At 49.8% G+C, this 26,268-nt stretch overlaps 13 protein-coding genes across 13 annotated transcripts; 6 read left to right on the forward strand and 7 right to left on the reverse strand.

Annotated features, from left to right (window-relative positions):
* Positions 1–1,590: 1,590 nt before the first annotated feature.
* IAQ61_007062 (uncharacterized protein) lies at positions 1,591–3,396 on the forward strand (the record flags this gene model as incomplete). The annotated part of the gene is made up of 1 exon (XM_066097424.1): positions 1,591–3,396. One exon carries the CDS (start codon positions 1,591–1,593, stop codon positions 3,394–3,396), a length of 1,806 nt encoding a protein of 601 aa, XP_065952466.1.
* Positions 3,397–3,474: 78 nt separating this feature from the next.
* IAQ61_007063 (uncharacterized protein) lies at positions 3,475–5,133 on the reverse strand (the record flags this gene model as incomplete). The annotated part of the gene is made up of 2 exons (XM_003840959.1): positions 3,475–4,577; positions 4,626–5,133. 2 exons carry the CDS (start codon positions 5,131–5,133, stop codon positions 3,475–3,477), a joined length of 1,611 nt encoding a protein of 536 aa, XP_003841007.1.
* A 272-nt stretch (positions 5,134–5,405) lies between these two features.
* IAQ61_007064 (uncharacterized protein) lies at positions 5,406–7,988 on the forward strand (the record flags this gene model as incomplete). The annotated part of the gene is made up of 1 exon (XM_003840958.1): positions 5,406–7,988. The coding sequence occupies one exon, from the start codon at positions 5,406–5,408 to the stop codon at positions 7,986–7,988; it is 2,583 nt and encodes an 860-aa protein (XP_003841006.1).
* A 109-nt stretch (positions 7,989–8,097) lies between these two features.
* Positions 8,098–8,700, reverse strand: IAQ61_007065 (uncharacterized protein; the record flags this gene model as incomplete). Its single annotated transcript, XM_066097425.1, has 1 exon — positions 8,098–8,700. The coding sequence occupies one exon, from the start codon at positions 8,698–8,700 to the stop codon at positions 8,098–8,100; it is 603 nt and encodes a 200-aa protein (XP_065952467.1).
* A 2,335-nt stretch (positions 8,701–11,035) lies between these two features.
* IAQ61_007066 (uncharacterized protein) lies at positions 11,036–12,247 on the forward strand (the record flags this gene model as incomplete). The annotated part of the gene is made up of 2 exons (XM_003840956.2): positions 11,036–11,214; positions 11,266–12,247. 2 exons carry the CDS (start codon positions 11,036–11,038, stop codon positions 12,245–12,247), a joined length of 1,161 nt encoding a protein of 386 aa, XP_003841004.1.
* Positions 12,248–12,371: 124 nt separating this feature from the next.
* IAQ61_007067 (uncharacterized protein) lies at positions 12,372–13,955 on the reverse strand (the record flags this gene model as incomplete). Its single annotated transcript, XM_003840955.2, has 3 exons — positions 12,372–12,633; positions 12,681–13,500; positions 13,679–13,955. Coding segments are annotated over 3 exons (1,359 nt in total), but the record flags the coding sequence as incomplete, so codon positions are not given.
* Positions 13,956–14,469: 514 nt separating this feature from the next.
* On the reverse strand, positions 14,470–15,273 carry IAQ61_007068 (uncharacterized protein; the record flags this gene model as incomplete). The annotated part of the gene is made up of 1 exon (XM_003840954.1): positions 14,470–15,273. The coding sequence occupies one exon, from the start codon at positions 15,271–15,273 to the stop codon at positions 14,470–14,472; it is 804 nt and encodes a 267-aa protein (XP_003841002.1).
* A 254-nt stretch (positions 15,274–15,527) lies between these two features.
* IAQ61_007069 (uncharacterized protein) lies at positions 15,528–18,038 on the forward strand (the record flags this gene model as incomplete). The annotated part of the gene is made up of 5 exons (XM_066097426.1): positions 15,528–15,595; positions 15,727–16,118; positions 16,166–16,760; positions 16,815–16,876; positions 16,926–18,038. Exons 1-5 carry the CDS (start codon positions 15,556–15,558, stop codon positions 18,036–18,038), a joined length of 2,202 nt encoding a protein of 733 aa, XP_065952468.1. The 5' UTR covers positions 15,528–15,555.
* Positions 18,039–18,069: 31 nt separating this feature from the next.
* Positions 18,070–19,321, reverse strand: IAQ61_007070 (uncharacterized protein; the record flags this gene model as incomplete). Its single annotated transcript, XM_066097427.1, has 4 exons — positions 18,070–18,704; positions 18,756–18,933; positions 18,984–19,232; positions 19,283–19,321. The coding sequence occupies 4 exons, from the start codon at positions 19,319–19,321 to the stop codon at positions 18,070–18,072; spliced, it is 1,101 nt and encodes a 366-aa protein (XP_065952469.1).
* Positions 19,322–19,798: 477 nt separating this feature from the next.
* On the forward strand, positions 19,799–20,098 carry IAQ61_007071 (uncharacterized protein; the record flags this gene model as incomplete). The annotated part of the gene is made up of 1 exon (XM_003840951.2): positions 19,799–20,098. The coding sequence occupies one exon, from the start codon at positions 19,799–19,801 to the stop codon at positions 20,096–20,098; it is 300 nt and encodes a 99-aa protein (XP_003840999.2).
* A 1,043-nt stretch (positions 20,099–21,141) lies between these two features.
* IAQ61_007072 (uncharacterized protein) lies at positions 21,142–21,681 on the reverse strand (the record flags this gene model as incomplete). Its single annotated transcript, XM_003840950.2, has 1 exon — positions 21,142–21,681. One exon carries the CDS (start codon positions 21,679–21,681, stop codon positions 21,142–21,144), a length of 540 nt encoding a protein of 179 aa, XP_003840998.1.
* A 601-nt stretch (positions 21,682–22,282) lies between these two features.
* IAQ61_007073 (uncharacterized protein) lies at positions 22,283–24,818 on the reverse strand. The gene is made up of 2 exons (XM_003840948.2): positions 24,343–24,818; positions 22,283–24,284 (listed from the first exon to the last, which is right to left on the reverse strand). The coding sequence occupies exons 1-2, from the start codon at positions 24,513–24,515 to the stop codon at positions 23,087–23,089; spliced, it is 1,371 nt and encodes a 456-aa protein (XP_003840996.1). The 5' UTR covers positions 24,516–24,818; the 3' UTR covers positions 22,283–23,086.
* A 259-nt stretch (positions 24,819–25,077) lies between these two features.
* On the forward strand, positions 25,078–26,241 carry IAQ61_007074 (uncharacterized protein; the record flags this gene model as incomplete). Its single annotated transcript, XM_003840947.2, has 1 exon — positions 25,078–26,241. One exon carries the CDS (start codon positions 25,078–25,080, stop codon positions 26,239–26,241), a length of 1,164 nt encoding a protein of 387 aa, XP_003840995.2.
* Between the last annotated feature and the right edge of the window lie 27 nt (positions 26,242–26,268).

Genomic DNA, 26,268 nt, shown 5'->3' on the forward strand with positions numbered 1-26,268 from the left:
AAAAGAAGGAATCTACTAGAATTAGTAAAGGAACCCTATTAGACTTAGATACTTACTAGATTGCAATACTTATTCTAGGAGATATAGTACTAGCACTTCTTAGAATTCTTTAACTTAAAATTAAAATTATTAAACCTGCCCCTAGCTAGAGCCCTAACTGCTCTTATATAGAGAGCGCGATAAGTGATAGGAAGGACTCCTAGTAATACTAGTACTAGTATAGCTAAAGGTTCTAATTTAGATTAGTAACTATTTAATTATATAGATTAAATACTTACTAGATTTTAGATAGATTAGGTTAAATATTTAAAAAATTAGGGATATAGGAATAAGAAAGTTAGTAGGTAGAGGGCTAGTTATATATAGGCTAGGGATAGGGGTCTATACCCTAGGAAGAAGAAGTAAAGGTAAAGGTAGAGGTAAAGGTAGAATTATTTTGCAAAAAGCTCTTCTTTAATAAGGGATCTAAACCTAATCCTAAGGATAGGGACTATCCTTTCTCTATAGGAGGGGGTAGTATAATAATAAGGTAGAATTACCTGCCTATTATTCTATGCCAAGTTAGGCCTAATAAAGGCCTGACTTACTAATGTATATAGAGAACAGCTTGCCTATAGTTAGAATAGGCATGTTCTTCTTGTCCTTTCGTACAAGACCTATAGGTGTAGGAATCTCATCCTTTTCTATACAGACGCGCACTCCTATATGCCTTTGAGTCGTATAGGATACCTTTTGGATGCCCTACCTACCTAAGTCGTTACAGTATTAAGGGCTAATAGTATAGATAAGAGTAGGCTAGAAGGTTAATTTAGAGAAGGGCTATATATCTAAGAAAATAAGCTAGGTATAGCTATAATATATATAATTAATAGAGAATATCTTAAATATTAATTTACTTATATAGGCAAGACTATAATATATTATAGTAGATAGGATATACTAGGTTAAGTTACGTGCTATCTACTTATATAACCTAAATCTAAGTATTACTAAAACCTATCCTATTATTCCTTAGACGCTCTAGCAAGCTTTGCCCTACAGCTAGCGTGATTAGTTAAGGAGTTTTTAGCGCAACGCTAATCCCTTTAGAGTTCCTAGGAGTTTTTAGCGTTGCACTAGCAGGGGTAAAAGCTCGTTAGGGCGTTCTGATGAATGAGATAACCCCCTGCCCTGGAAGCCGAGGCTGGATTCGCAGACTCTGGAACGTGCATTGAAGCCGCAGTGGAAGTCTGGTACGTCGATACTGGCGTTTGAATCCAGGAAACAGCTTGTATAGCAAAAACTTCGGCATACGATGAAAAGTGTCGAATAGTTCAACCGGGATGGTTCTGCAGGTGGAGGAGAGTTTGAACAGCCTGCAGCAGATGTTGATGCTACCTCCTGGTCCAGCGATGGTGACGTAGACATCATGGCAAAAGGCAAAGAGCTACCGTACTGTATGGATTCCTCCGCTTTGCAATAAGTACTATACCGGTAGATCTGGGTTGGGTTAGTCGTTCGTTGGTTTGCTGATCTTTGCCGCACAGATAAGTTAAAAGTTCGCGGGGTCTTCGCGCGAGACTCCACACCTACTCTCGCCCGAAGTTACCGATGGACCACGAACTTGCCATCTTGACCTCAGCAGATCAGCGACCTCGAAAACGGAGAGCTATAACCGCTTGTGTCAGGTGCCGGACCTCCAAAGTCCGATGTGACGGAAGACAGCCATGCCAGCGTTGCGAAAGGAACAACACAGCATGCTTGTTCCACGACGCAGTAAAAGATCCAATCACCTTGCGCATTGAAAACCTCGAGCAAGAGGTGTCTATACTGCGGCAGCAATCAAGCCGATTTGCTTGCAATGGCTCGTCAGTTTCCTCCACAGTTCCCAGATCTGCTATGCATCCATTCTCTCCGTGGAAGATGCAAGGGCAAGATGACCTTTCGAATGCAGTACAGTCGGGTCTGGTATCGCAGGATCAGGCAATTTTCTGGTACAGGAGCTTTTTTGCAGCAAGTCAGTACCTGGTCCCTATCTTTTGCGAACAGCGCGACACATTCGACTCGGTATTCTCTAGGAGCTGCTTTCTCTTTGATACACTGACAAGTATTGGTTGTCGGGCCGAGGAGGGTTTTGACTCTCTTATACATCGCCAACTCCAGTCACGCGTTCGTGACCACTTGACAAGACTCATCGTCGCTTCTGGGACCCCAACCATTGAAGACGTGCAGGCGATGACTGTCATGGCTGCTTATTCTGAAAACGCTTTCGTTCTAATTGCACTCGCTCTGCGTTTCGCTCATCAGCTTCATCTACATCACGCCGTCGATCGTCTCATGGCTCTTGAAGTGGTTACAGGCTCTGAGCCAACATGTACAGAAACGCAAGAGTTATATCGGCGCTCTCGAATCTGGCACGGAATCTGCAATCTGGAGCTTTTGTACGTACGAGTGAATAGTACTAATCAATCAAGGACTAAAGACTTTGTTAGCTTCTCACTGGATGGTGGCAAACTCCCCAGCATGACACTCGACACATCTTCACGAAAGATCAGACGTCTTCTCACGCATCCGGAACGTACTTACGTTGATGTCCGCCTCCTCTCTCAGATTGAGCTAAACATCTTGCGAACCGATGCCTACAGCAAAATTGCACAGGCCGGAGACGATCTTCATATCAAATCCATTGTTCAAGATTCTACTACGGAGCTCTCTCTTTGGTTGCGAGAGTGGACGGATGTAGCGGCCAGCGAGCCTGATCCACAACCGTCCGCCATGGCTCGCCAGAACCTATTGATTCAGCAGGAATGGGCCCTAATGACACTCAACTTAAAGGCAGTTGCTGCCTCCGGCATCGAAAATATCGCCTTCATGACAGATTTTCAGCGCGACCATGTTTTGCGTGCAAAGGAGGCTGCGAAACGGCACCTGCACTACATGTTAAGGGGTGACGCTTCCCTGTCCTCTTCCGAAGCCGACCAAGCATCTACATATCTCAGCATGTTCAAATGGACTCTAGACTATGTTTGGGCCAAATGTGCAGTTTCAGTACTTCTTGCGCTGAAGCTTGCAATCTTGCTTCGCGATCCCGTAGCGACAGTTTTGTCGCTACTACACGACGCGCATCGTGTGCTTGAAGAGCTCAAAACCGTCACAGTTGGCCACATTGCATATTTCCAAATATTGCAGGCAAGCGTAGAAAAATGTGAAGCCGCTTTGAAAGACTATAATTCAGAGCACAATGCCTGTTCAGAAACTAGTATTCCGCGTATTGGCGAGAGCGGCAGTGCCGAAGATGCCTTTCAGGGCTACGTACCTCACGAATTCATCTTTGAGTGGGACTTTCCAGGCCTGAATTTGAAGCACATGCCACTTGGGTGGCAAGACTTGTTTGTCAACATTGACGGATTGTTTTGAGTCTCTGTACCATGGGAATCTCAATATTGGGATTACCAACTAGTTAATCCTTTGCTCTATATCCTACGGGACCTGGTCTTAGTACACGTATATAAAGTCCTCGTTTTTGACATCTGTGACATCATCAAACGCCTTGTCACCGACACCGCTTGCTTGTGCGCTTTCTGCACCTTCAGCGCCTACGTCTTTGGTATCGCTCATGCTGGTGTCCACCACAATAGCTGCTTTCCCCATGCTTTCACGAGTGGCGGCGTGTTTGCTATTCAAAAATTTGATCCAAAACACAGCCAGGATTACAAACACCATAATCGCGACGAAGAGTGCAAGATTTGCCCGCAAGCCGCGATGGTAGTATGGCCTCTCTGAAGGCTTGAAAAGATGAGGGCCTACTATGTTGCCTGCGCTTGCACCGACAAATAGGATGCTAGTCGTTACCTTTCGCTTCGTGTCGCCTCCAGTGTTTTGGCCAGACCATGAGTAGATTAGAGGCGATATGCCTGGATAAAACGACGTCATGTAATAGCCAAAGAGTAAAATGCCACGATTTTCTTTGCCTCGGCCTACAACCAAGAGTATGATGATACCGATGATTGGGGGAATGCAAAGAAGAATCAGGACGGGTGACTTCCTTTTGAGCCAGGTGGCTAGCCAGGCACCACCAATGGTTGCGATGATCTGTACCGCACCGAAGGGCATGTTGAATAGAATGGTCGTAAACTTGCCGAAACCAAAACCTTCGATGATCAAAGGTCCAAATGTTGTGATGCCGCCGCTGGGGATGCTGACCGCAGTCAACATGCAAAACCATAACCAGGTTTTGGGATCAATGAAGGCTTCCAGAACATGATCCCACTTCCATATCCGTGATGCAACCCCCATCTGGTTCATCCTCAGGCGCTCTACAGCAATCAACTTCTCATGGTCGTTAAGAAACTTTGCTTCCATGGGCGAGTCTGGCATGAATACCCAAACAAAGCCTGATACAACGGCTGTCAAAAGGCCGCAGAAGAGGAATATGATCTGATATGAATAGAGCCGATCAGATGATATGTGTCCGAGACCATATGTCAAGAGACTACCGAGAATGTTGACGATTCCGAGCATGGCGTACCATGCTGCGTTGCGATTGGTCTGCTCGCCGCGCTTGTACCACATTTGGACGACTGCGATGAAGGCCGGTGCTACTTTTATCAGTATGAATTTCAGGGTGACAAGAGGTTACGACGTACCAACTGCTGCCTCAAAGGCACCTAGAAGAAATCTAGTTGCCATCAATCCGGCAAAGTCTTTCGCGCCAGCCATTCCACACAGTATACAGCCCCAGGTAAAGACCATTACACCCATGAATTTCCCCATTGGTAACTTGACTAGCAAAACAGCCACAATGGGCTGCATGACAAGTTGCGCAATGTAGACAATACTTCCCAGCCATGAGTATTGCTGCGAGTTTGGGTCGAGATTTGTATCCTCGATGAGGCCGAAGACGGATGCGTAAGAAAGTGTAGTCTTGTCCAAGCTCTGGAGAAAGTATACCGACAACAGAATGGGGAGGATTACAAGATCGATTTTGCGCAAGACCTTTTTGTTCTCAGCGGGGGTAACAATCACTCGCTCGTTAAAAGCAAGGAGTTCAGCCGCTTTATCTTTGCCACGGATTGTCTGAACGGGCTTTCGAATCGATTCAGAGGTCTCGACATGTGTCTTATTAATCTCCAATGGAGGTGTTGACTTGAACATGATGAAAATGAAATATTAAATCTGGGGTAAACTGGGGCGACAAGCGGTCAGTAGGGTTTACACTAGTCTTATACTTGATTCCCCATGGGGAAGACCACAGGAACCATGTCTAGTGTAGGCCGAAGTTGCCGAGCAAAATTCCAAAAATTGTCTTGGTAACCTCGAGACAAGCCCAAAGTGTGCAGCCTATATATAAATGTACATATGTCCTTGAGCAACACATGGTACCTGCTTATGCAGTCTGAAAGTTCCAGCCGTTAGCTCACTTTGTCATGCCACAACTCGAGCAAGTTCCCCGTGGCTATGATGCCGAGCCCGCCACTTCAACATCAGACCCTCTTGTTCATTTGAAATCTCGGTCGAACAACTTTGATTTCACCTTTGAAGCCTTGAAACCAGGCCTTTTCCGCACAACTTTTACATCACCCAAGCACACCCTACCGCCCCACCGTGCGACACGAGTTCCTAAAACAACTCTGAGCAACACTCAAGTTTCGATACTCCAATCCGACATCTCCTCTCAGACCAAAGAATTCAAGGTAGCAGATGTGACTGCCAAGGTTGACTGGTCGAGCGGCCTGCCTTTGATATCTCTACAAGTGCCAGGGCAAAGTGTCCCGGCCCACTCAGATTTGCCAAACCGCTCATACGCAGCTGATGGTCCTGGTATAGCCCATTATACAAGATACAACCATGGGAGTCTTCATCTTGGACTCGGAGAAAAGTCAGCACCCATGGACCTGTCCAATAGACACTTCATCCTCTCAGCCACTGATTGCTTTGGCTATGATACTCACCGCACCGATCCCATGTACAAGCATATTCCTTTGCTCATCAATGCAACTCCTCAAGGATGTGTTGCCATCTTTTCTACTTCCCATGCACGAGGCTTCTACTCCGTGGGCTCCGAAATGGACGGCATGTGGGGCCGATTCAAAGTGTACCGTCAAGACTATGGAGGGCTAGAAGAGTATCTCATTGTTGGAAAATGCTTGGAGCAAGTGACTCGGACATATGCTGACCTGGTGGGCTACCCTATGCTTGTACCACGTTGGGCTTTTGGGTACCTTGCTGGAGGAATGAAATATTCCATGCTGGATGAACCGCGTGCTAGCGATGCTTTGATGGAGTTTGCAGCAAAGCTCAAAAAGCACGACATTCCTTGTAGCGGATTTCAAATGTCATCCGGATATACCGTGGCGGAAACGGAGCCGAAAACACGAAATGTCTTCACCTGGAATAAGCACCGCTTTCCCGATCCACAGGGATTCATTGACGCTTTTCATAAAAAGGGCATCCGTCTGATTGCCAATGTGAAGCCATATGTACTCTCAAATCATCCAGAGTATACCAAGTTGAAAGCTTCGGGTGCATTCTTTACTGATTCTTTAACCTTGGTATCTGCCGAAGCGCGTCTATGGAGTGCTGGAGGTGGTGAGAGCGGTGTTGGTGGACACATCGACTTCACCTCGGCGGCCGGTTACAAATGGTGGTATCAAGGAGTTCAAGAACTTAAGCGTCTCGGTATTGATTGCATATGGAACGACAACAACGAGTACACGATTCCTCATGATGGCTGGCAGTGCGCATTGACTGAGCCATCAGTCATTCAGGACAAAGATAGTAACCACGACAAAACGGTAGGATTCTGGGGACGTGCACTGAATACCGAGTTGATGGGCAAGAGCTCTCACGATGCTTCGCTCGAGGTTGAGCCTAATCAGCGGCCATTTATTCTGACAAGAAGTGCTACAGCAGGTACATTGCGTTATTGTGCAAGCACTTGGTCCGGCGACAATGTCACAAGCTGGGACGGAATGAGAGGTGCAAATGCACTTTCACTCACAGCCGGCATGTGTTTGATGCAATGCTATGGTCACGACATTGGGGGCTTTGAAGGACCTCAGCCATCACCCGAATTACTGGTACGGTGGTGTCAGCAGGGCATCTACTCTCCGCGCTTTGCCATTAATTGCTTCAAGACATCTCCAGAGAACAATAGCGTTGGCGACGTCATTGAACCGTGGATGTACAAAGAGACTACACCGTTGGTCCGCGACATCATCAAACGCCGCTACGAGATTATTCCCTATCTTTACTCACTCTCTTTAGAATCTCACCAGACAGCAACACCACCCCAGCGATGGACGGGCTGGGGCTTCGAGTCTGATACCGAGGTCTGGAGTAACAAGATCCTTCGTGATGGGGAGACTCAGTACTGGCTTGGTGATGCAATCCTAGTGGGCGGAGTGTATGAACCTGGTGTAGAAAAGGCCAAGGTATATCTACCTCGGGAATCAACAGATCCAGACTTGCATTTTCTAGACCTCAACAATACTCCCCAAACATACTATCAATCTGGACAATGGATTGAGATTTCAGCGAAGTGGACCAACAGTATACCGGTGCTCGCAAAAGTCGGCGGCGCAATACCGATAGGTCGACCAGAACAAGTACTGTCTGCAGGAGAGACGGCCAATCCTGCAAATCTTCCTCCAGATGACTATCGTGGTGTCGAGCTATTTCCACCACAGGGTTCTTCTCATGGTAAGGTCTTTTCCAACAAGTGGTACGAAGATGACGGCATCTCACCGCCTCCCGCACGTACATCTATCTTCCAGATTAGTTATCAAACTACCGAGGCTGAAGTGCTGGTCGATTTTAAAAAGATTCTACAACCTGGATTCGCGCCTGCATGGTCCCAGCTGGAAATCATATTGCCAGCTGGGGACGAGCGAAATGTCACATTCAATGGAACAAGGGCGCACAAGTCAGAGACTGATCTGAAGGGTAGGGTTCATTTCAAAACGGATCAGGTTCTCCAACAATCATACTGGTCCAGTCAAGGAGAGTAGTTTTCGAATTTGTACACTGGCCAGTAGCTGTCAAGGTCTTGATCTATTGAGTTTCTATATAACATTTACTTCAAGTATTGAAAATTCAGTAATAAGAGTTTGACAAGACCTAACACGGCCGGTTGTTATCAAAAGGGTTAGTAAACGTAATCTTTTGCCAAGTTTCATGATCCTGGATATTGTGAGAAATCGGAGAGCCAAAGCGATGTGCATCGTCGGCAATTGCATCATACTGGTCCAAGAGACACGAACCAATTTGCTCTGGTGTACACTTTTCCAGTATTCGCAAAACCTCTGTATGTTGTTCAGCAATGATGACGGCCTTGTCCCACCAATGTTGGTTGAATTGGAACAAGAGACCATTTCCATTCCCCGGGCGCAAAAGAGGACATGTAGGGCCACATGTACTCTCACTGCCGTTTGGACCACAGGTCACGCAGTACCGACCGTCATGATGAAAGAGATTCATGAAAACACATCGATTCTTGACATCTGCTGCGATTTGCTTGTGAATCTCCAAGAGCTTAACAATACGAGCATGCAGTCTATCTCGGGCAGGAGTATTGCGGAACTTGGTAGGATCACTCTTGTTGGCTATGTTTCTAACAATGCTGGGCTTGGCGGCTATCGTTTTGCCAGCTCTCGAACTCTTCACAGTGTGGCCAGCTGCTGCAGCGCCCAACGTGCGAGTCAATGGGTCAGGCTTGAGCATTGCTGCAGGTGGATTGATCTTTTTTTGATTTCTTTGCTGGGGTTTTCATGCTTGTGTTGGCTTGCTAAATTGGTCAGATTCGCTCGGAAAATATCCTATCAGTCAGACATATTGTGAAGCAACTATTATCCTTGTGCAAATGTGACAGACAATGATCACACAAAGATAAAACTTGTTGGCTTCACAATGAAATTTAATAGAACCGTGTTTTTGCGCTCTGTGATGTCTAGGAAGATTGCGAAGAGACTAAGAAGTGAAGTTACGAATAGACGAGTTCCATGCGCAGTGTCATCAAGAACTTAGGCGAGAAGAACAAGTAGAAATATCACTATTTGGTTAGTCATTATTTTTATCACAGTAAACTATGTTGGAGAGTTGATTTGCATAAAATATCCGCAACATTGTGCAATCACTATTCACAAAAACGTGTGATACCTCCTGGTGAACAATAAACCATTACAAGACCTGACGATACCAGTCACCGGTCGCCGTTTTTTAACCGCAAATCCTCTGCTACCTCTACGACATTTGAGGAATAGTCAGTCGCATCTGGGTTGCAGTATTACAACAGTTCCGAGTGTGTTCGGACAAGCGAAAATGAAAGCCGCACGGGAATAAAATAACGCCTCCAAGGATCTTCACGACCCTGTCCTCTGTCAAGAGATGCATCAACAATAGCCAATCCATGATCTTGATGAACCCGACAATGGCATTGATCATGTCTAGGTATCTGGCGAGCATGCAAACAGTATGTGTCTTTTTCTAAAATGCTAACCACGACATGTTGCCTCGTATAGAGTAATATATGTCTGACTTAATATTGGAACCAGGCGCCTGCAACCTTGCTTTGCTAAGTAACGTGCGTTTGTCTTGCTCCAAGCTGGCATAAAAGATTCTTGCAAAATTTCTGTGGCCGTGATACAAACCAATCAACATTTGGTCCAAGTCATTGACAAATTATGCCACGCATGATTTGCAGATGATATCAGATGATTGTGCGGGGTGTTGTATGTCTACTAGGAGAATTGCAACTGGTTTGTCAAAATCATATAATAGGTAATCAATAAGCACATAGTCTCGAGAATCGAAACCAATTTGAAGAAATTCCAAGGTAGACAAAGATTTATACAACCCATGCCAGATGGTATTGTAGAGTATTCATTGTGTACCTGTGCCTGTTTCACCAATTTAGCGGGGAATTTTGTCAAGTACCGAAACGAGTACCGGTACCGTTCGTCGAATTGGGCCGATTGAGCGGAGTTGCGCGCGTCACATCTTCACAAGCGTTTATTTGCATCGCGCCCGGCACGGGCTCCTTCACAGCAAAGTGTTAGTTCATTAATGTGAAAGAGGATATGACAGGTCGATCTCAGCGTGGTAAGCTGACAACAAATAGCGGTTTCTCAGCAGTGTGAACATATTGGGCCCCGGCCGGAGAATTACAATAGTTGGATCCTCCGATGGCCTGGACACATGTACCTAGGTATGACGAATCGTACTTTTTAATCTATTTGCATCCTTGTTAGCTGCAATCTATCAAGGCAAAATTGGAAGCGGTTTTTACGCACGTATGCCGAAGTGGAAAAAAATCTGCTTGCGTTCCACAAATCATGTCACGAACATGCCAAGGTCTGTCGAGCATCGACTTGCGACGACAATTAGGCTGCGCCCAGTACGTACCGGTATGGTAATTACGCATGATATCAGCTCTCGCCGATGTGTACAATTTTGTCCCATGAATATAGACAAAACAAACGAATTTTGAGGAAAATGGCAGTGATCAAGGTGAAGCATCTACCTGTACGCCCAGATTCCCGGTATCACATATATTAGATTAGTGCCTGCTGCATGTTCCCATGGTGCCGGTACTGGTATCTCGCACGATCCAAAGGGTTGCGCAACCCGGCAAGCGAGGAAGACCCAGGTACCGGTAAGCGAGGAGTCTACCTGGCATGCAGCAACGGAAGGCTCAGCATGGATCCAAGCCGTAACCACATCTGTATACCAACTCCAGTGTCGGATTCAGAGCTCCGGCTCTGTCGAAAGACGGTGGCGTTGATGCTCAACTTCTCATGCAAACTTTGGGCTAGTCACGTTCCGCAAGTGGCTAGAGACCCATGTAGAGTATGGCTTGTACTGATTAATGGGCAACAGACTCGGTCCGCAGTCTCGTCAACGATATCGGAGATTTTGCAGACTTGAGAGCGCATGGTCCTACCACTGTGGAGAACAGATGAATGTTAAAAAGACTGACGGTGTGATATAAAATCTCCGCGCCTTGCATCGAGTGCCCCGTAGTCGTCGAAATATCCATGGCTTTCTCTCGTACTTCATTATGAAGCTCGGCAACATTCTGCTGTCAGGGCTGGTTGGCTCGACCGGAGCGGTCAAATTCATGGAGGTTGATTCTCTGGCTGCAGAGGGCATGTTCAAATTGGGCATGCACATCGCTGAGAATGGCTATCCGAGCCCAAAGACTTGCACGCTGAAGAATGCTGCCATTAGAAGAGAGTGGTGAGTTTTTGTTATTTCAAGTCACAAAGCCTCTCGACTAATCAAGGCCAGGTCAACATTGTCAAGAACCGAAAAGCTAGACTACCTCAACGCTGTCAATTGTTTAGCAAGGAAACCGGCAAAAACCCCATCAGCCATTGCCGCGGGAGCAAAGAGTCGTTATGACGACCTGGTGGTTACCCACATCCAGCAGAGTCGTGCTATTCACGGCACTGGCAACTTCTTGTCTTGGCATCGTTACTACACGTGGGCCTTTGAACAAATGCTTCGCAATGAGTGTGGCTACCAGGGCCACCAGCCATATTACAATTGGGCTTGGTGGGCAAATGACCCAAAGAGCTCGCCCCTGTTTGACGGAAGTGCGACCAGCATGTCGGGCGATGGAGAGTACATTCCGGGGAGAAACTACAGCTGCATTCCCACGGAAGAAACCTGCCATATAAAGCTCTATCCCTCACATGGAGGTGGATGCGTTACTTCTGGTCCATTCAAAAACTTTACAGTCAATCTGGGTCCCCTTTTGTCCCTGTTGAAGATACCTGACGGACTGCCCCCTAATCCACAAGCCGACGGTCTCGGCTATAACCCCCGCTGTCTACGTCGCGACATTAGCACACAGGCCTCCAACGAGACAAGCGACAAGGCAGTTGCGGCTTTGATCAAAAACAACCCTAACATTGCCGACTTTCAAAGAGTATATCAGGGCGAATTTGCCTTAGGACGCATGGGTGTTCATACCGGCGGCCACTACACTATTGGAGGAGACGCTGGATCTGACTTTTTCAACTCGCCCGCAGATCCTGCTTTTTGGCCCCATCATGGCATGATCGATCGCGTCTGGTGGATTTGGCAAAATCTTGATCTCAAAAACAGGCAAACTGCCGTTGCTGGAAAAAGGGGGTTCGGAGATACAGGCGAGAATACGCTGATAAACGACACCATCACGCTTGGCGACTATATCGGAGCACCAAATATCACGATAGGAGATGCAATGAGTACAATGGCAGGACCATTTTGTTACATTTACCAATGATGTAATAAAAAAACCAAGGCTTTCTGTACCTTTAGTCCTCTTTGATACTTGTAGACGCATACATTTAACATTTGGCTGTAATGTAACATGGCCCCGTTTCTTACGAGGTTTCTCGAAAAACAAATCATGCCGCAATGGCAGCCTCTGTAGCCTTCAGCGCGCCGACTACTGCAAAGCAAATCATGGGCGTAATCGCATAACTAATGGTCAAAAACTTTGCAATGGTCATTTTCATCGACTCTGGCGCTCCCGTCACATCGGTGAGGGCGACGAGAATCATCGCGGGAGGCCCAGTTGGCATGAGCATCATGGAAAACCACAGCATGGGATCGGCGTCCAAAAGCTTGGTCTTGGACGCCATGGCCCAAATGAGCGGTATGCTAATCCTGTTGCTCTGTTAAGAGGGGTTTTGTACAAGATGTGGACAACTTACAATGGCCATAAGATGAAGCGAAGAAATGTAACAATTGCTAGGCTGCCCTTGGCAACTTCTCCACTGTCCTCTCCACGCTTCATCTTGAGCATGCTCTGACTGAGCTTTACTCCAACCACGATGATTTGCATCGATGCAAACAAATCTCCAATATTTTTAATCGACGTGGTGAGCCAAGCATTAAAGTAGCCGCCTTCATTGCTGGGGCTGAAAAAAAGCTTATGGAGCGCAGGCGTAAGCCCAATAATGGCACCCACGATGGCACCCATTAGAGGAGCATTGGCAAACTGCCAGGCGATATCAAGAGTCTCTTGTATCCAGGGCGATAGACCATTGTACCAGTCTAAAGTCTTTAGGTAGCCCGTCTTTTCCAGTTTGTTTGTTGGGCGAGTTATCCGCCGTGGCAAAAGTGAAGTCTGCTCATTGATGATGCCTTCGGGCCCTCGCTCAATGTCACCATTCTCATCATTCTGCTCGGTTTCTTCAACCCCATTCTCTTCTAGTCCATCTTCGTCCTCTGATGCGTCTTCGTCTCCTGGCTTCAATAGTCTCGGGCCCAATGCAAAGGTTAACGAGTTGCTAACCATGGCGTTTATCAAAAAGTAGGATTCAGCACGATCCAACGCAGCACTCCCTAATTCTCCACCAATAAGTATGGCATCTAAGATTCGAGTTTGTTTGAGTGATTGTATTAAAAGAATTGGAAGGCTCGTCGTGTTATTGAAAGCAATGGCTGGTGTAACCCATGCCGGGAGTTTGAAGATGCGGGTAAGGGTTCGACCCAGGAGGACGGAAAGGAGGGTGTAGGCAATCGACCATACTAAATAAGGTTTATGATCTTAGCATTTGTCTCATTTTCAACTCCGTCGAGATCGCATTCCCTTCATTGCCCATCTCATAATGTGCCTGACCCAGAACGTCATCGTCAAGGCAGAATGAAAACGCAAGCTCCCAGGTCAACTGTGGCCATCAGGAATAAGAAAGAGGAAAAAACATACTCAAAATTGGTACATATCGAAGCCCAGTATCCTGTTGTAAATTTGACCCGATTTTATAGATCAAAAGTGCAGGTAGAAACATGCGTACGCAAAGTTTCGAGACCTCTTTTGCTGCTTTCACGGACAGCAGATTGCATTGCGCAGCGAGAACACCAAAAGCGATGGTTAAGAGGACCGAAAAAGCAGCCTGTACAGCGCCGACAAGAGGAACAATAAGCTCAGAGGCCTCTACAGCCATTGTAAATGTTGCCGTGATACCGGTGATTTGGTCGCAAATCTTTTATAAGCGTGTCTGTGTGATTCAAGGCGGACAATCGGCATACTAGCGAAGAATAGATACATGGTATTGCTCACCTTTATATGGGGAAGATATCGTACGGAACTGCACGCGACAGCAGACGCGTTCCTGGGCCGTTTGATGACGTCGGTGCGGATGCCAGCGCCAATGTCACGCCGCGCCGCCATCAGCGGGCTGAGTCTGATTCAATCAGCTATTTTCTGGCATAAAATCCTGGGCGCCGAGACAAAGAATCAAGGAAAGGGCGCCAAGGGTGTCGATTCTCGTTACAGCTGATGAAGAGAATGTAGCTGGGGCGTACTGATACCTATTGATACGGTGAAAAGATGGCCTGTGGAGGTCAAGAGGGGCTTGGAGGGCCCACTTGGGCAATCCCACTTTAGTACGGTAGACAACACGTGATTGAACGACTTGTCCAAACCTTGGAAAAGCGTGCATTGCTATCGAGTCTGGGAAACTGTTTTCGTCTCTCACAAGTAGTCTTCTCGAGCTGTCATCCATCTTCCACCAGAACTGCAGGTGGAAGATCCATAGATTGCAAGTCATCCATGAGACTCTGTATCAACGGCGCCACATCATTCATATAAGCCTCCTCTTCCATGACGGTCTTCGCTGACTGCGCAGTAAAGTTGAATGTTTGGAGATGATGATTGTAACTCCAAGTCCACCAAGTTTTTTCGAGCTTCGGGGCATCTTGTGCGTCATATCTTTGGAAGTGGTCTTCTTTCAAGATTGCCCCCACCAGTGCACAACACTGTTTTCGATGCTTGTGGACGACGTTGTCGTCCCGGAGGGTAATGATGATGGACCTGATGTTTTCCACTCGGCGCATAAAGTCCACCATGACTTTGGTGTGAGTTTTGGCGTTCCAACCATCGAAATGGATAACGGTCAGTCGCTCCAGTCTCAAGGAGTCATTTGCGAAGAAGTTGCTGGGGCTTTGTCGTATCAATGCCTCGAATGGCTCAAAGGGCACAATTAATTTGCGGAGATCTTGTAGCCGTGCAGGTGGGCAACGACAAATGTGCTCATTGACATTGGACCCAGGAAAAAAGGTCGTCCTTTCATAAGCAAGCCTGGAACAGTCGTTGCGAAAGGAGTGACAGACGAGGAGTAGGTTGAGGTTGGGCGCTGAGTGATAGGCCGTGTCTGGAACGAATCCTTTGTATACGTCGGCCGTTGTGCCTTTCCAAACCAAACCAGCATGGCGTGGTTGCTCCAGAACGTATGCTGCGATTTGCAGGCGGAGCTCCACGGGAAGATCCAAGAAGGTAACCATAGTTGCGAGTTGTGACATGATGGACATGCAGCTGTAAGGGAGTGAAGCTTTGGGAAACTAATTAGAATGTTGATGCTAGTTACCTACGATAGGTACTCACCTACCGGTACTTACCTAATGCTCAACTCAGTGTTTGGTTGGTACAAGCAATTGTTTATACTTGGCTAGCATGTGGAGATCCAGTCTACATAATGTATACACCATTTCACTGGTTTTTGTTCATCTCTTCGAGACGGCTAGACTCATTTCCCACATGACAAGAAATATCCCAGACCTGTCCGCTACCTCCATCCGCTGGCCATGACTGATCATGCGGAAGCTGGTGGCGGGCGGCCTGATGGTCAAAGCGTCCGACAGTTTCATCTGATAAGATTCTGCTTCATCCGCCCATCTCCGATCTTTCACCACCTCGTATTCAATCAATGCACATTCATCGAATTTATCCCATCGCTTGCGCATTCGCAAATGTAGCGACTGCTTTGCGCTCGGGAAGATTTTGTCCAGTTGCTTGTGATACCACCCTCAACTATGCAACATTCAAAGATACCGACTCGTGGCTGTCCAAAAAGGTGCAGTCGTGTACAAGTAACCTGCGAATCACTTCACTGTATCTTTGCTACGACGAATACTGTCAGGATGATGCGTTCAAAGCAGAGTCCATTGACGAGCAAAGTCGGTGGTGCAACGAGCACACAAATGTGACCTTACCCGACTATCACTCGGTCGTCAATCGTTGGAAATCAAGTCACCCACGGGACGTGACAAGATTAAGTGCGGAAGATGCATTCAAGTGGCCAGTACCGGTACTGGGGGAGGTGGTGGTGCCGGATGCAAGCTTCTTTGAGAGGGCATTCACTACCATTGTGCGTTGATTGCCCCGCCTTAGTATCATGCTAATTCAACTGTGTAGGAGGCTGCATTCCAGGCCTACGACCTTCACCTCGTCTATGGCTGGTACATGTACTACTTTTGGGCTGCAGTCGTCACTGTGGGTGTTGGTACACGCCTAATGTCCCTCTTTTACAACCTCGGACACAAAGACCACAACAATCAACCGGATGGGAGTTACGGAACCACCACCAACGGTCTGACATTTCTTCAAACCTGGCTTAAACAACACATTACAACTCCAGCCACTTTTGGTAACCGCTGCGCACGGCCATATGGCTGGTGCACCATCCCTCCACGCATTCAGTCACTCACCGTCTTTGCCTTTGTCGCCTTCAACATCATCCTATGCTGCTGTTCCTATCGCTTGACGGACGGCAACCTTTACTGGCCGAAAAAGTCTGCGCAACTGCTGCGTTTTGTCTCGGACCGCACGGGCATCGTTGCGCTTGCAAATCTCCCATTGGTCTGGCTCTTTGGTATGCGCAATGATTTTTTGATGTGGTTGACAGGTTGGGGCTTTGGCACGTACAATGCGTTTCACAAATGGGCTGCAAGAATTGCAACTCTTCAAGCCGTGATCCATAGCGTTGGATACACGGTAATGATCATCCAGAGTCAGTAAGAGACGTCAACCATGTACCATCGGCAGTTTCCTAACCTCACATCAGGCGGGGGTTGGTCGCATTTCCTCGGCTACTGGTCCAAACATTACTTTTGGAATGGCGAGGTGGTGAGTGAATTGATTGCTTGTCAGCCATGTACAGCGCTGACATTTATAGGCTACTGTGGCCATGTGTGCCCTCGTCGCCTTGTCCTTTTACGGCATCCGTAGAGCGCACTACGAGGTATTTCTCATTACCCACATTATCATCTCCATCGCCGCCCTGTGGTCCATGTACTACCACGTGGAAATATTTACCGCAGGCGAATGGAACATATTCATCTGGCCATGTGTCATCATTTGGATCGCTGATCGCGCGATTCGACTTGGTCGAATTCTCTTATTCAATCGCAACCCATTCAACACAATGGCCACAGTGAGCTACGAAGCGAGCAGCAACCTGGTTAGGATGGAGGTGAAAGCTGACACTGCATTAATATTGCCTAATCCTGGAACCTACTACTTTGTACACGTCCTGAACGATGTGCGCTATGCGCATCAGAGTCATCCGTTTACTCTTGCCTACAACTCGGCCAATGTTTCTGCAACACCGTTGTCGCCGATTTCATCGAGACCTACGCCACACCGTACTTGGTCGGCTGAATGGAACGAGTCCGACGCCTTGCTTGCAACGTGCAAGGCAAAAGCCGCATCGAAGCTCGTGTTTCTCATCAGGCCATACGACGGATTCACCTTGCGTCTCAAGTCAACATGCCTCTTGCATCCCAAGAAGCTGAAAGTACTCGTCGAGGGACCCTATGGGCAAACCGCGCCCTTGCACAATTTTCACAGTGTCCTCTTCGTGGTGGGCGGCACTGGCATAGCGGTGGCCCTCTCCCATCTCGCACACTTGCTCTCTTGCAAGTCGCATGTTCAGACGGTCAAAGTAGTGTGGGCAGTCCGCGAACATGCCTTTTTTGCCTCTGTACTGCAGGATCTCAAGAGTCTGTTGGGCGATGAACGAGTCGAAATGGACGTGCACATCACTCGCGACGACCAGGCCAAGGACGTCGTTGTTGGAGAAGTCTTCAAATGTATAAAGAGAAAGACGAATCGGCCAGACGTGCACAATGTTGTCAAAGAATCGGCGCAGGATGCGGGAAGAGCAAGCCTAGCAGTGGTTGCGTGTGGGCCGGCGCTCATGGCTGATCAGGCGAGAAGGGCCAGTGTGGAGATGTTAAGTCAAGGTCATGTTGGCATCGAGTACTTTGAAGAGAGTTTCAAATGGTAGACTGGATTCCCATGAGCGTTTTCAAGTGTTACTAGATGGTGTGCGCTTCACTACTCTTGAGATGAAGATACCATTGCGCAACCTCCCCGACACTCGTATTCAATCCACGAATCTTCTCGCCTTGCAACAATAGACGTTCAGTCAATCTAGAGTCGGCCCGGAATGGCATATTGAGGGGAGTCTTTGACCTGCCAACTTTGAAAGTTCCGCGGTCGATTTCCTGGCCGAATTCTCGTTCAATCATGTCGGCGGCAGCATACCAAACCTCCGCACCCGTTTGGCCTGGCTGTTCAGTCGCAGCAGCAATGAACCATTTTGGCAAATCTTTGCTCCCTGATTTTTCCTCATCCAGAGCCTCGATATGGATTCGTGCGCAATCCTCGAGATGAACAAAGCCAAAGGCGTATCGTGGCTTCACATCGTCGAATAGGAGCGCCTTTGACTGGCGATCTAGTTGCGCGAGCGCCTGCGTTGCTGAAGTAGTGAGCTCTGATGGACCAATCACGGTACCTGGAATGACTTGGGCAATTGAAAATGGAAGCGTGTTGCTCCGACGAAGATGATCAAGGTAGCTCATGCATTGAGCTTTGGCGGAGCAATACGCATTGTGTACCGACGTCAGCGGTGGCCTAAAGGCAAGAGATGCTGCATTGACGTTTACATTTTCTAGAACCGAGTCAGTTGTGCTCACAGGCCGGCTTAGAAATGGCCAGGTACCGTCCAATACTTGTTCCATCCCAGCCCCCAGCGTATCACCGTCCTCGGAGTTGACGAGACCGGCGCCAGCTTGGGTGAAGACGATGCGCCGTACAGTGCCAGATTTTGTAGCAGCTTCAATCATACCCTTGGTGGAGTTGATGAATGGATGATAAATGTCATGTTCAGGATGCAAAGTCTGTGCCTGTTAGTCGTAGTTTGTATGGCAAAGAAGAAGCTTTTTCGTACTGGCACTGGCCATGCCCCTGCAATGTGAACAATGTAATGTGCGCCTGCCACAGCCTCGTCATAGGCACCTGGTGCTGCATTATCAGACACGATTGCATACTCGATGCACTCGGAATACCGCTGCGCCGAAGGACCAGAGCGTATAGCCTGAATGGCGCTTTCGCGACGGACAATGCAGCGCACTCGATATCCCGTCTTGAGGGCGTATACAAGGCATGCATAGCCTATGGTACCATTGGCTCCAGTGATCTGGTTGATTGAGTATGTAATTTCATCGCAAGGAATAGGGAGGATCTTACCGCAACTAGTCCTCTACCTATGGTATCTTTGGCCGGCATCGATCTGATGTGATTGATGCTTGTTGTGAGAAGTTATTGGTGATTTACAATAGAGCAAGGCAGTGGGGCCTGTGATATCAAATCCCCGCTTTACCAAGTATTCTCTAGTGTACCGGTAGATACAATACCTCGTGTGGCTCTAGAAGGTTACCCTTGCTACCGTGCCCCCACATCGCCATCTCTGAGCAAATGTTGTCAATGATTATATCAACGCGTCGAATATGATGAATTAGGAATGCGTCTTGCAAGACGAATTATGCAGAATATAAGGGTAAAGCTTGGTACCTTCTTTCGCATGGAAGCTCATGCTTCAAGACAATGATTGCAACGAGACAATCCACACCGCGCATGTCTCAGCTCATCAAGCAACATGGCATCAGGCAAGACAATCGCACCGTCTTTTGACTCTGAAAACCCTGCCTCTTGCGTGAGATTGAACAAAGCCGTATGATGTTCTCCAACCTACAAGTACACAATATGAACCCAGAACCGCCCGTTGCGGACCAGATCATCGAAAGTCAGTGCAATCCCAAGGACACCACGGTCCAGAATCATCCACCATCCACCACCCACAACACCTCTTCCCCTCCAACCAACCCACCCATGCTCCACGTCCTCATCCCCGGAACCCACCACCGGCCCAACGCCATCACCAGCGCGGCGCCCACGCTCTCGCCGTCCCAAGCCCTCGTCCCCTTGCTCATCTTCATCCTAGCACTTGCCATACTCTGCCTTGATGCCTTTCCCACCGACCAAGATGAAGAAGACGGAGAATGAGTTCTGAGAGAGAGGGCGAGAGAGATGGAGAGAGAGATCATGTGGGTATGAATGGGTAGCGCACGTAGGATAGATGGAAGACGTGGTAGGCAGAAGACGTATGCATGTACTCATGCGGTCGGGTAGTTTGAGCATCATGTGACTTGCCACTGCTACATCCTGTTTTGATGGCACAAGATGAGTAACGTGATGCTCAAACTAGCCAAGCGACAACGAGTTACAGTTGACCCCCCACACAAAGCACTAGGCTCGACATGTGGTCGAGTGCATCCTAGTATTGTTCTTGGGCCGATTGCGTCTGTGGGGAAATAACGGTGCACGGTGCACGCATGGGGCATGGTGCGTGGGTGCGTGCGCAAGGAGGCAAAGGACCGCGGCCGGCGGGTGGCGGATGGGATCGGGTGAGGGATGTGTCGGGGGTAGAATAATGCCGAGATCTTGGGTTTGGGGGTCGGGTAGGGGAAGTGGGAGTGGAAGTGGGAGTGGAAGTGGAAGTGAAAGTGGAAGTGGAAGCGGGAGAGTTGGGATGAAATGAGATGGGTAGGAGAGGAGAGGAGTGAGGGTGTGTGTATGATGAGTCGGAATATTCAAGTTGATTCTCTGGTCATCTTCCTCACTACCAAACTAGACATGTTGTATCTGACCATTTTCAACATAATCCTGAACCAACATCCTGCTCCCAATTAGCGTCTGCGCTTTCCAAATCTCTCGCCTGGTCGTGGCTTCAAGCATGGGAAATAGTCCTCTTGAGCTCATGTCAGCTCAGGTCCATCCCAACCCGCCTGGTTTGCCTTGCTTGGACAAATTGGCAGGATCCCTCCTTGTGCATCGCTGCTTGCAAGCAGTGCAACACGACAACCGCGACTCGGCGTTTCCACTCCAATCGTCGGGGGTAACACGAGTGTTGCTCTCGGCCATCTGAAAAGCCGGGCTCTTCTCCCTACCATCCCCTCGTTTCGACCCTGGAAAGCAGCCCTAGCTTCAGCACGATCCATCCGTAGTTTTACTTTTCCATCTCGCGACAGGCATGGCACATTTGCCAATCACTGAACCTCGTAAATCTGCATGGCACGCTCCAAATCCCTGATGCTCTCCCGCGCCCCATATGCCTCCTCCAACCGCGCATTCCTCGACTTCTCACTGGCGCCGCTGGCCTCGAGGCCGGCAAGCGCACGCTCCATGTCCTCGAGGCTGTTGCGGGCGCCATAGGCATCCATGAGCGCGAGATTCTTCTGCTCCTGCGTCATCTGGGCTGGGGCGTGGACGGCGCGATTGGCCTCGTCGAGGGCGGTCGTGACGCCGAAGCCAATGTTGGCCGTGGCGGCAGGGAGGGTGACAGTCCTGCGGGTTGCCGGGGGAGCGGGCGAGACAAGGCTCTTGGGCAGGTAGAGCATGCCAAAGGCGATGGCGGCGCAGGTGGGGAGGTACCATTTTGCGATGCGGCCTAGTTTGGGGACGGTATTGGCGGCGTGGGTGAATTGGGCGGTTGCAGCATCTTCGATGGAGAGGAGGTTGCGGGTGCGGGCTGAGGAGGTGAAGAGGCGTTGGCGGATGAGGGGGGCGTTGCGGAGGAGAAAGGACATGGTTGTGTGGTGGTTGGTTGGTTGGTTGATTGATTGATGTGATGGTGGTTGATTGATGTGATGGTGGTTGATTGATGTGATGGTGGTTGATTGGTGTGATGGTGGTTGATTGATGTGATGGTGGTTGGTTGGTGTGATGGTGGTTGGTTGGTGTGATGGTGGTTGATTGATGTGATGGTGGGTGAATGTTTGATTGATAGTTTCCAAGATGGTTCAAACCTTGATATGCGTAGTAGCTGAATCCCAAGATCAACTGATCCTCTGACCTGTGTGATAAAAGACAAGACAATCTTTCTTTCTTTCTTTCTCTCTTTCTCTCTCTCTCTCTCCCTCTCCTCTCCAGGCGGAACCGATGCCAGTAATATACCCTTACGCAACCCCCTGCACAGCCTCACGCGTTCGTGCGGGGAAATCAGCCAGGCCCCATCCATGTGATAGCCCGGACGGCTGGGCTGGGCTGGGCTGGGTACCTACATAGTATGTGAGCCCATGCCATACCTAACCTGCCCGCGATGGTCTATTGTCAAACACAACATCCCATCTGGTCTCTCCACCGCCCGCGGGCCGCACCACCAGCTCTGCAACTCTGCCCATCCATCCCGCTCCCCCCCCGTGTCAGGCCACGAAGAGCCGGGGGCGGCCAATCCCCCCCCCCCCAATCATGTCCACCCAAGCCAGTGCCTGCATCTCGTTTGCAAGCCCGTTGGCGCCAAAACGGACCGCTGACGTGGCCTTGTTTTGCCTTGGCTGGTCTTGCGGGTTTCAAAGTCTTGCTCTGCCTTTCACGCGTGTTTGTCGTCGGGGGGTGGAAAGAGGTTGGGCCGGTGAGGAAGGAGGGCTCGGCCGCGGGCGTGACCACACGGCCGCTAACTACATCTGTCCACCGCCGTTATTGCCGCCGTGTGGGCGCACTAGTACCGTTTGGGGTTGGAGGGGGAAAGACAAGCCAGAGCGAACAATGCATGTCTGCTCATCGTGGCCTGAGCCCGAGTGTTGATGTCATTTCCGTGTCTCTCTCTCCACTTTTAGTCACCCACCACTCACAGGTAATCATCACCCGACAACTTCATGCTTTGGGGGCTTTGTGTTTTGTGTGAGGCGATCGTCATCCCCCTAGACCATAGCGGCTGTTCTCCAGCTTGTCCTGACATGGAAGTCAAAGGTCGGGATTGGGGGTATATAGGAGGATTGTGTGAGCAGAGCGAGTGAGTTGTTTGGGTGAGTGGGTGGATGTAGCAAACAAGGTGTCCAGGGGTGAGATGAACTGTGTACCAAAGAAGAAGTAGAGCAAGTCGTTCATAGCACACACACACACACACACACACACACACACAGGCGATGATCAAAAGTTGCAGTCTCATATTCCCTAGAATCCAAACCACCAAACATACCCATCCCCTCAAGCCTACGCACCCCCCGCCACCAAAAAACTCGCCAAACTCCCCGCCGCCAACCCCGCCGTCAAACACAAGGACATGAACCCCCCGGCAGCCTCCAACTCGTGCGCATCCACAAACTCGCCAAACCCCATCATACAGCTACTCCCCAGGTACCCGCTCGTCACCCCGAAGCCGCCCTGGACGACCACCAAGTAAAAGAGGTCGCTATGCACCGCAGCACCACGGCCGCCAATGTTGCAGAGCATGTACAGCGGGATGAAGACGACGCGGAGCAGGGAAAGCAGCAAGACGAGACGGGGCCGGTGGGCCAGGCGGAGAAAGGGGAGGGCGGGGAGCGTGCGGCCGACTAGGTCGCCAAGGTTCCAGAAGAAGAAGGCGAGAGGGATGAAGGCGGGGGGGTGGAGGATGCGCGGCGTCGTCGGGGTGAGGGGGGTTGTGGAGAGGATTTGGACGGTGAAGACGGGGAAGAACATGGTTAGGAAGAAGGTGGTGAAGACGCCGAGGGCAAGGTAGCGGAGTTTGGAAAAAAGGTAGAGGAGAGGTATGGACTTGCGTTCCGAAGGAGCCGCGGGCGAGGCATGGCTGAGCGTTTCGTAGTCGGTAGATGGGGTACGTAGCATGCGGGCTTTGCTACTGGGGCGGGAGAGTAGGTAGAAAAAGGCGAGCAGTGTGGCAGCAGAGACAGCCGTGGCAGTGAGAAAGTAGACAAAAGCCGATGTACTTGATTCTTGCGGGAGACTGGCGTTGCCATGTTGTTGTTTTGGTGGGACGCAGAGTACGGTGATGATTTGGGTCATGGCTGGTAAGACGCCTGCAATCCCTTGTCCCGTCATGATGGCCTGCGTGTATTCCTCCCTGCCAAAGCCCGAGACGTATGCAAAAACGCCGTTTTGACAGAGACCAGTTGCCAGACTGGCGACGAGGACGAGGATCATGAGAAAGGCAAAATAGAGGCCAGCGGAAACATCTAGGAACAGCTTGGTGGACATGGCCAGGAGGGTGAAGGCCGAGGCATACAGCGCCAGGGCGGCAGTGATGCGCTTGGGATAGTTTGCACGAGCTTGGAGTTTGGTCAAGACCAGCATGGATCCCAAGTTGCCCACGGTCGATACGGAGAGAATGGCGGATTGGAAGTTGCGCAACAGGTTGTCATTGGACGCAAAACGGTGTTGGAAATAGGGTGCTGCTGCTAGAAACATGTTCCTGCGACCAGATGTTAGTGCGCAGTCAACCCTGTGTTTGCATGGAAGAGGATCGTTACCATGCCCATAACATGGCAACACCTAGCAGCACAAAGACGGAATAGTCTGTCCATGAAAAGACTTGTTCCTCTGTGCTGATGTGTTCGCCGTTTGTTCGCTCCGAACCTCCTTCCAAGGGCTCATACGATACTGCCTCATCCTGGCGCTCGAATATGCGCCGTATCCGCTCCATTGTAGACTGTCGAGAAGGGTAGTATAATGTATGGAGCCTCGGGAGTGCTGCGGAGTTTGCGGAGTTGCGGAGGTGAGCGGACGCGTTTGGCTGAACAACACAGCCGACGTCTTCAGGGACAAAGTGGAGAGTTGGGATAGGCGTTGTATGAACATGTAGCCGCCATTTCGCCAAAAGAAAAAAGGAAAAGACCAAGAAGCTAAGAAGAACGCATGATCATGGTGTTGCAGATGATGGTATTGATGTATGTACCTAGGCGGCAGCTGTCGATGAATGACCAGCTGATGTCGCGGTAGAGGCTGGACTTGGCATGACGCTAGCGAACAAACCTTGCAAGGTTGTTGCAACAGTTAGTGGCATGTCTTTCGTGCGACTCCACACGCCCCCCATCTTCTCACCATCATTTCCATCGTCACCCAAGAAAGGTACGTGCATAGTCACAGCAACACCGGCAAGCAGGCCAAACAGCTAATCAATCCCAGGCCGTATCCGCACTGCCGCACCTTGTGTCGTAGAGAAATGATAGATACATCAGCCAGAGACATCACATGATAGATCCATCATGTCGCTTCTTCCACCCCAAACCATCTCGCTCAAGCGCAGGCGCACCGAAGCCCCCGTCGACGCGCTGAGATTCGACCAAACAGATTCAAGCAAGCGCCGGAAGAACGACTATGCATACAGACGTCTGACCAAGCCCAACGATGCACCCACACCGTCAATAACGTCACCCGTTCCACCGACAACACCGATGGCAGAACGTAGGTTTCAACTCGAAGCCGCCTCTGCAGCAGGCGGGAAGCGCGTATTTGTCGAAGCACGGCCAACACCACCACCACCACCACAACAACAACAACAACAACAACAACAACAACAGCAACAACAGCAACAACAGCAACAACAGCAACAACAACAAAACCACACAGTCGCAAACAGCCATAGCTATGGCCATCCTCCGCAACAAGCACCAACCTCATCGTCATCACCCTCCTCATCAACTCCCCGCCCCAGAAAACGTCCGGGCGCCGCCAGTGCCCTGGGCCACGCCAGCAAGCCCTCCCTCCACAATCCCATCCGCACCGAGCCCTCCAAGGACGACCTGCGCAAACTCGAAGCCCTATCCCAAGAAGTCGCAAACTCAGACAACCCCAACCCACACCCAACCCCCTCGCCATCAAAATACAAGCCCCGCGCCCCAGCCCTCCGCTTCGCACAACGGAATCCCCACCTCGCTGATTCCGACCCCCACCCAACCGCCAAGACCGCCACCGACACAGACCCAATGGACCTCGACACAGACGACTTCGTAATAGACACGTACATTCGCGAACCGCTCGCGCCCAACGCCCCGCTCCCCCCGGGCACCGTCGGCCTCCTCGTCCTCTCCTCGAGCGACGACGACTGGTGGAACGGGTCGGACACGGCGAGCGAGGAATTCGACACGGACGACGAGGACGAAAACGCAGAAGACTACTACGCAAATGATTACCCAGAGGATGAGCTGAGCGAGGACGACGAGGCGGGGCGCCATGTCTACCAGAAGAAGTACAGGCGGGGCAGCGATGAGGAGGAGTGGGGAATTGATCTTGACGCCGACGCCGACGAGGATGACGATGGGGTGTTGGGGAGTGGAGAGGACGAGGATGATTTACATTATAGGATGACGGTGCCCAAGGTCAAGAGGGCGCCGGTGGGGTATTGGGGTGCGGCTGGGGAGGCGCTATGAGGCAGGACTGTTCGTTCTTGAACCCAT

The sequence above is a fragment of the Plenodomus lingam genome (assembly GCF_022343315.1).
Source record: "Plenodomus lingam strain CAN1 chromosome Unknown contig_27, whole genome shotgun sequence".
NCBI classification, from domain to species: Eukaryota; Fungi; Ascomycota; class Dothideomycetes; order Pleosporales; family Leptosphaeriaceae; genus Plenodomus; species Plenodomus lingam.

Coding starts and splice junctions, on each gene's coding strand:
- IAQ61_007073 (XM_003840948.2), bottom strand. CDS start 24,515: ATGGAGCGGATACGGCGCATATTCGAGCGCCAGGATGAGGCAGTATCG. Junction 24,285..24,342: donor GTTGCCATGTTATGGGCATG/GTAACGATCCTC, acceptor ATCTGGTCGCAG/GAACATGTTTCTAGCAGCAG.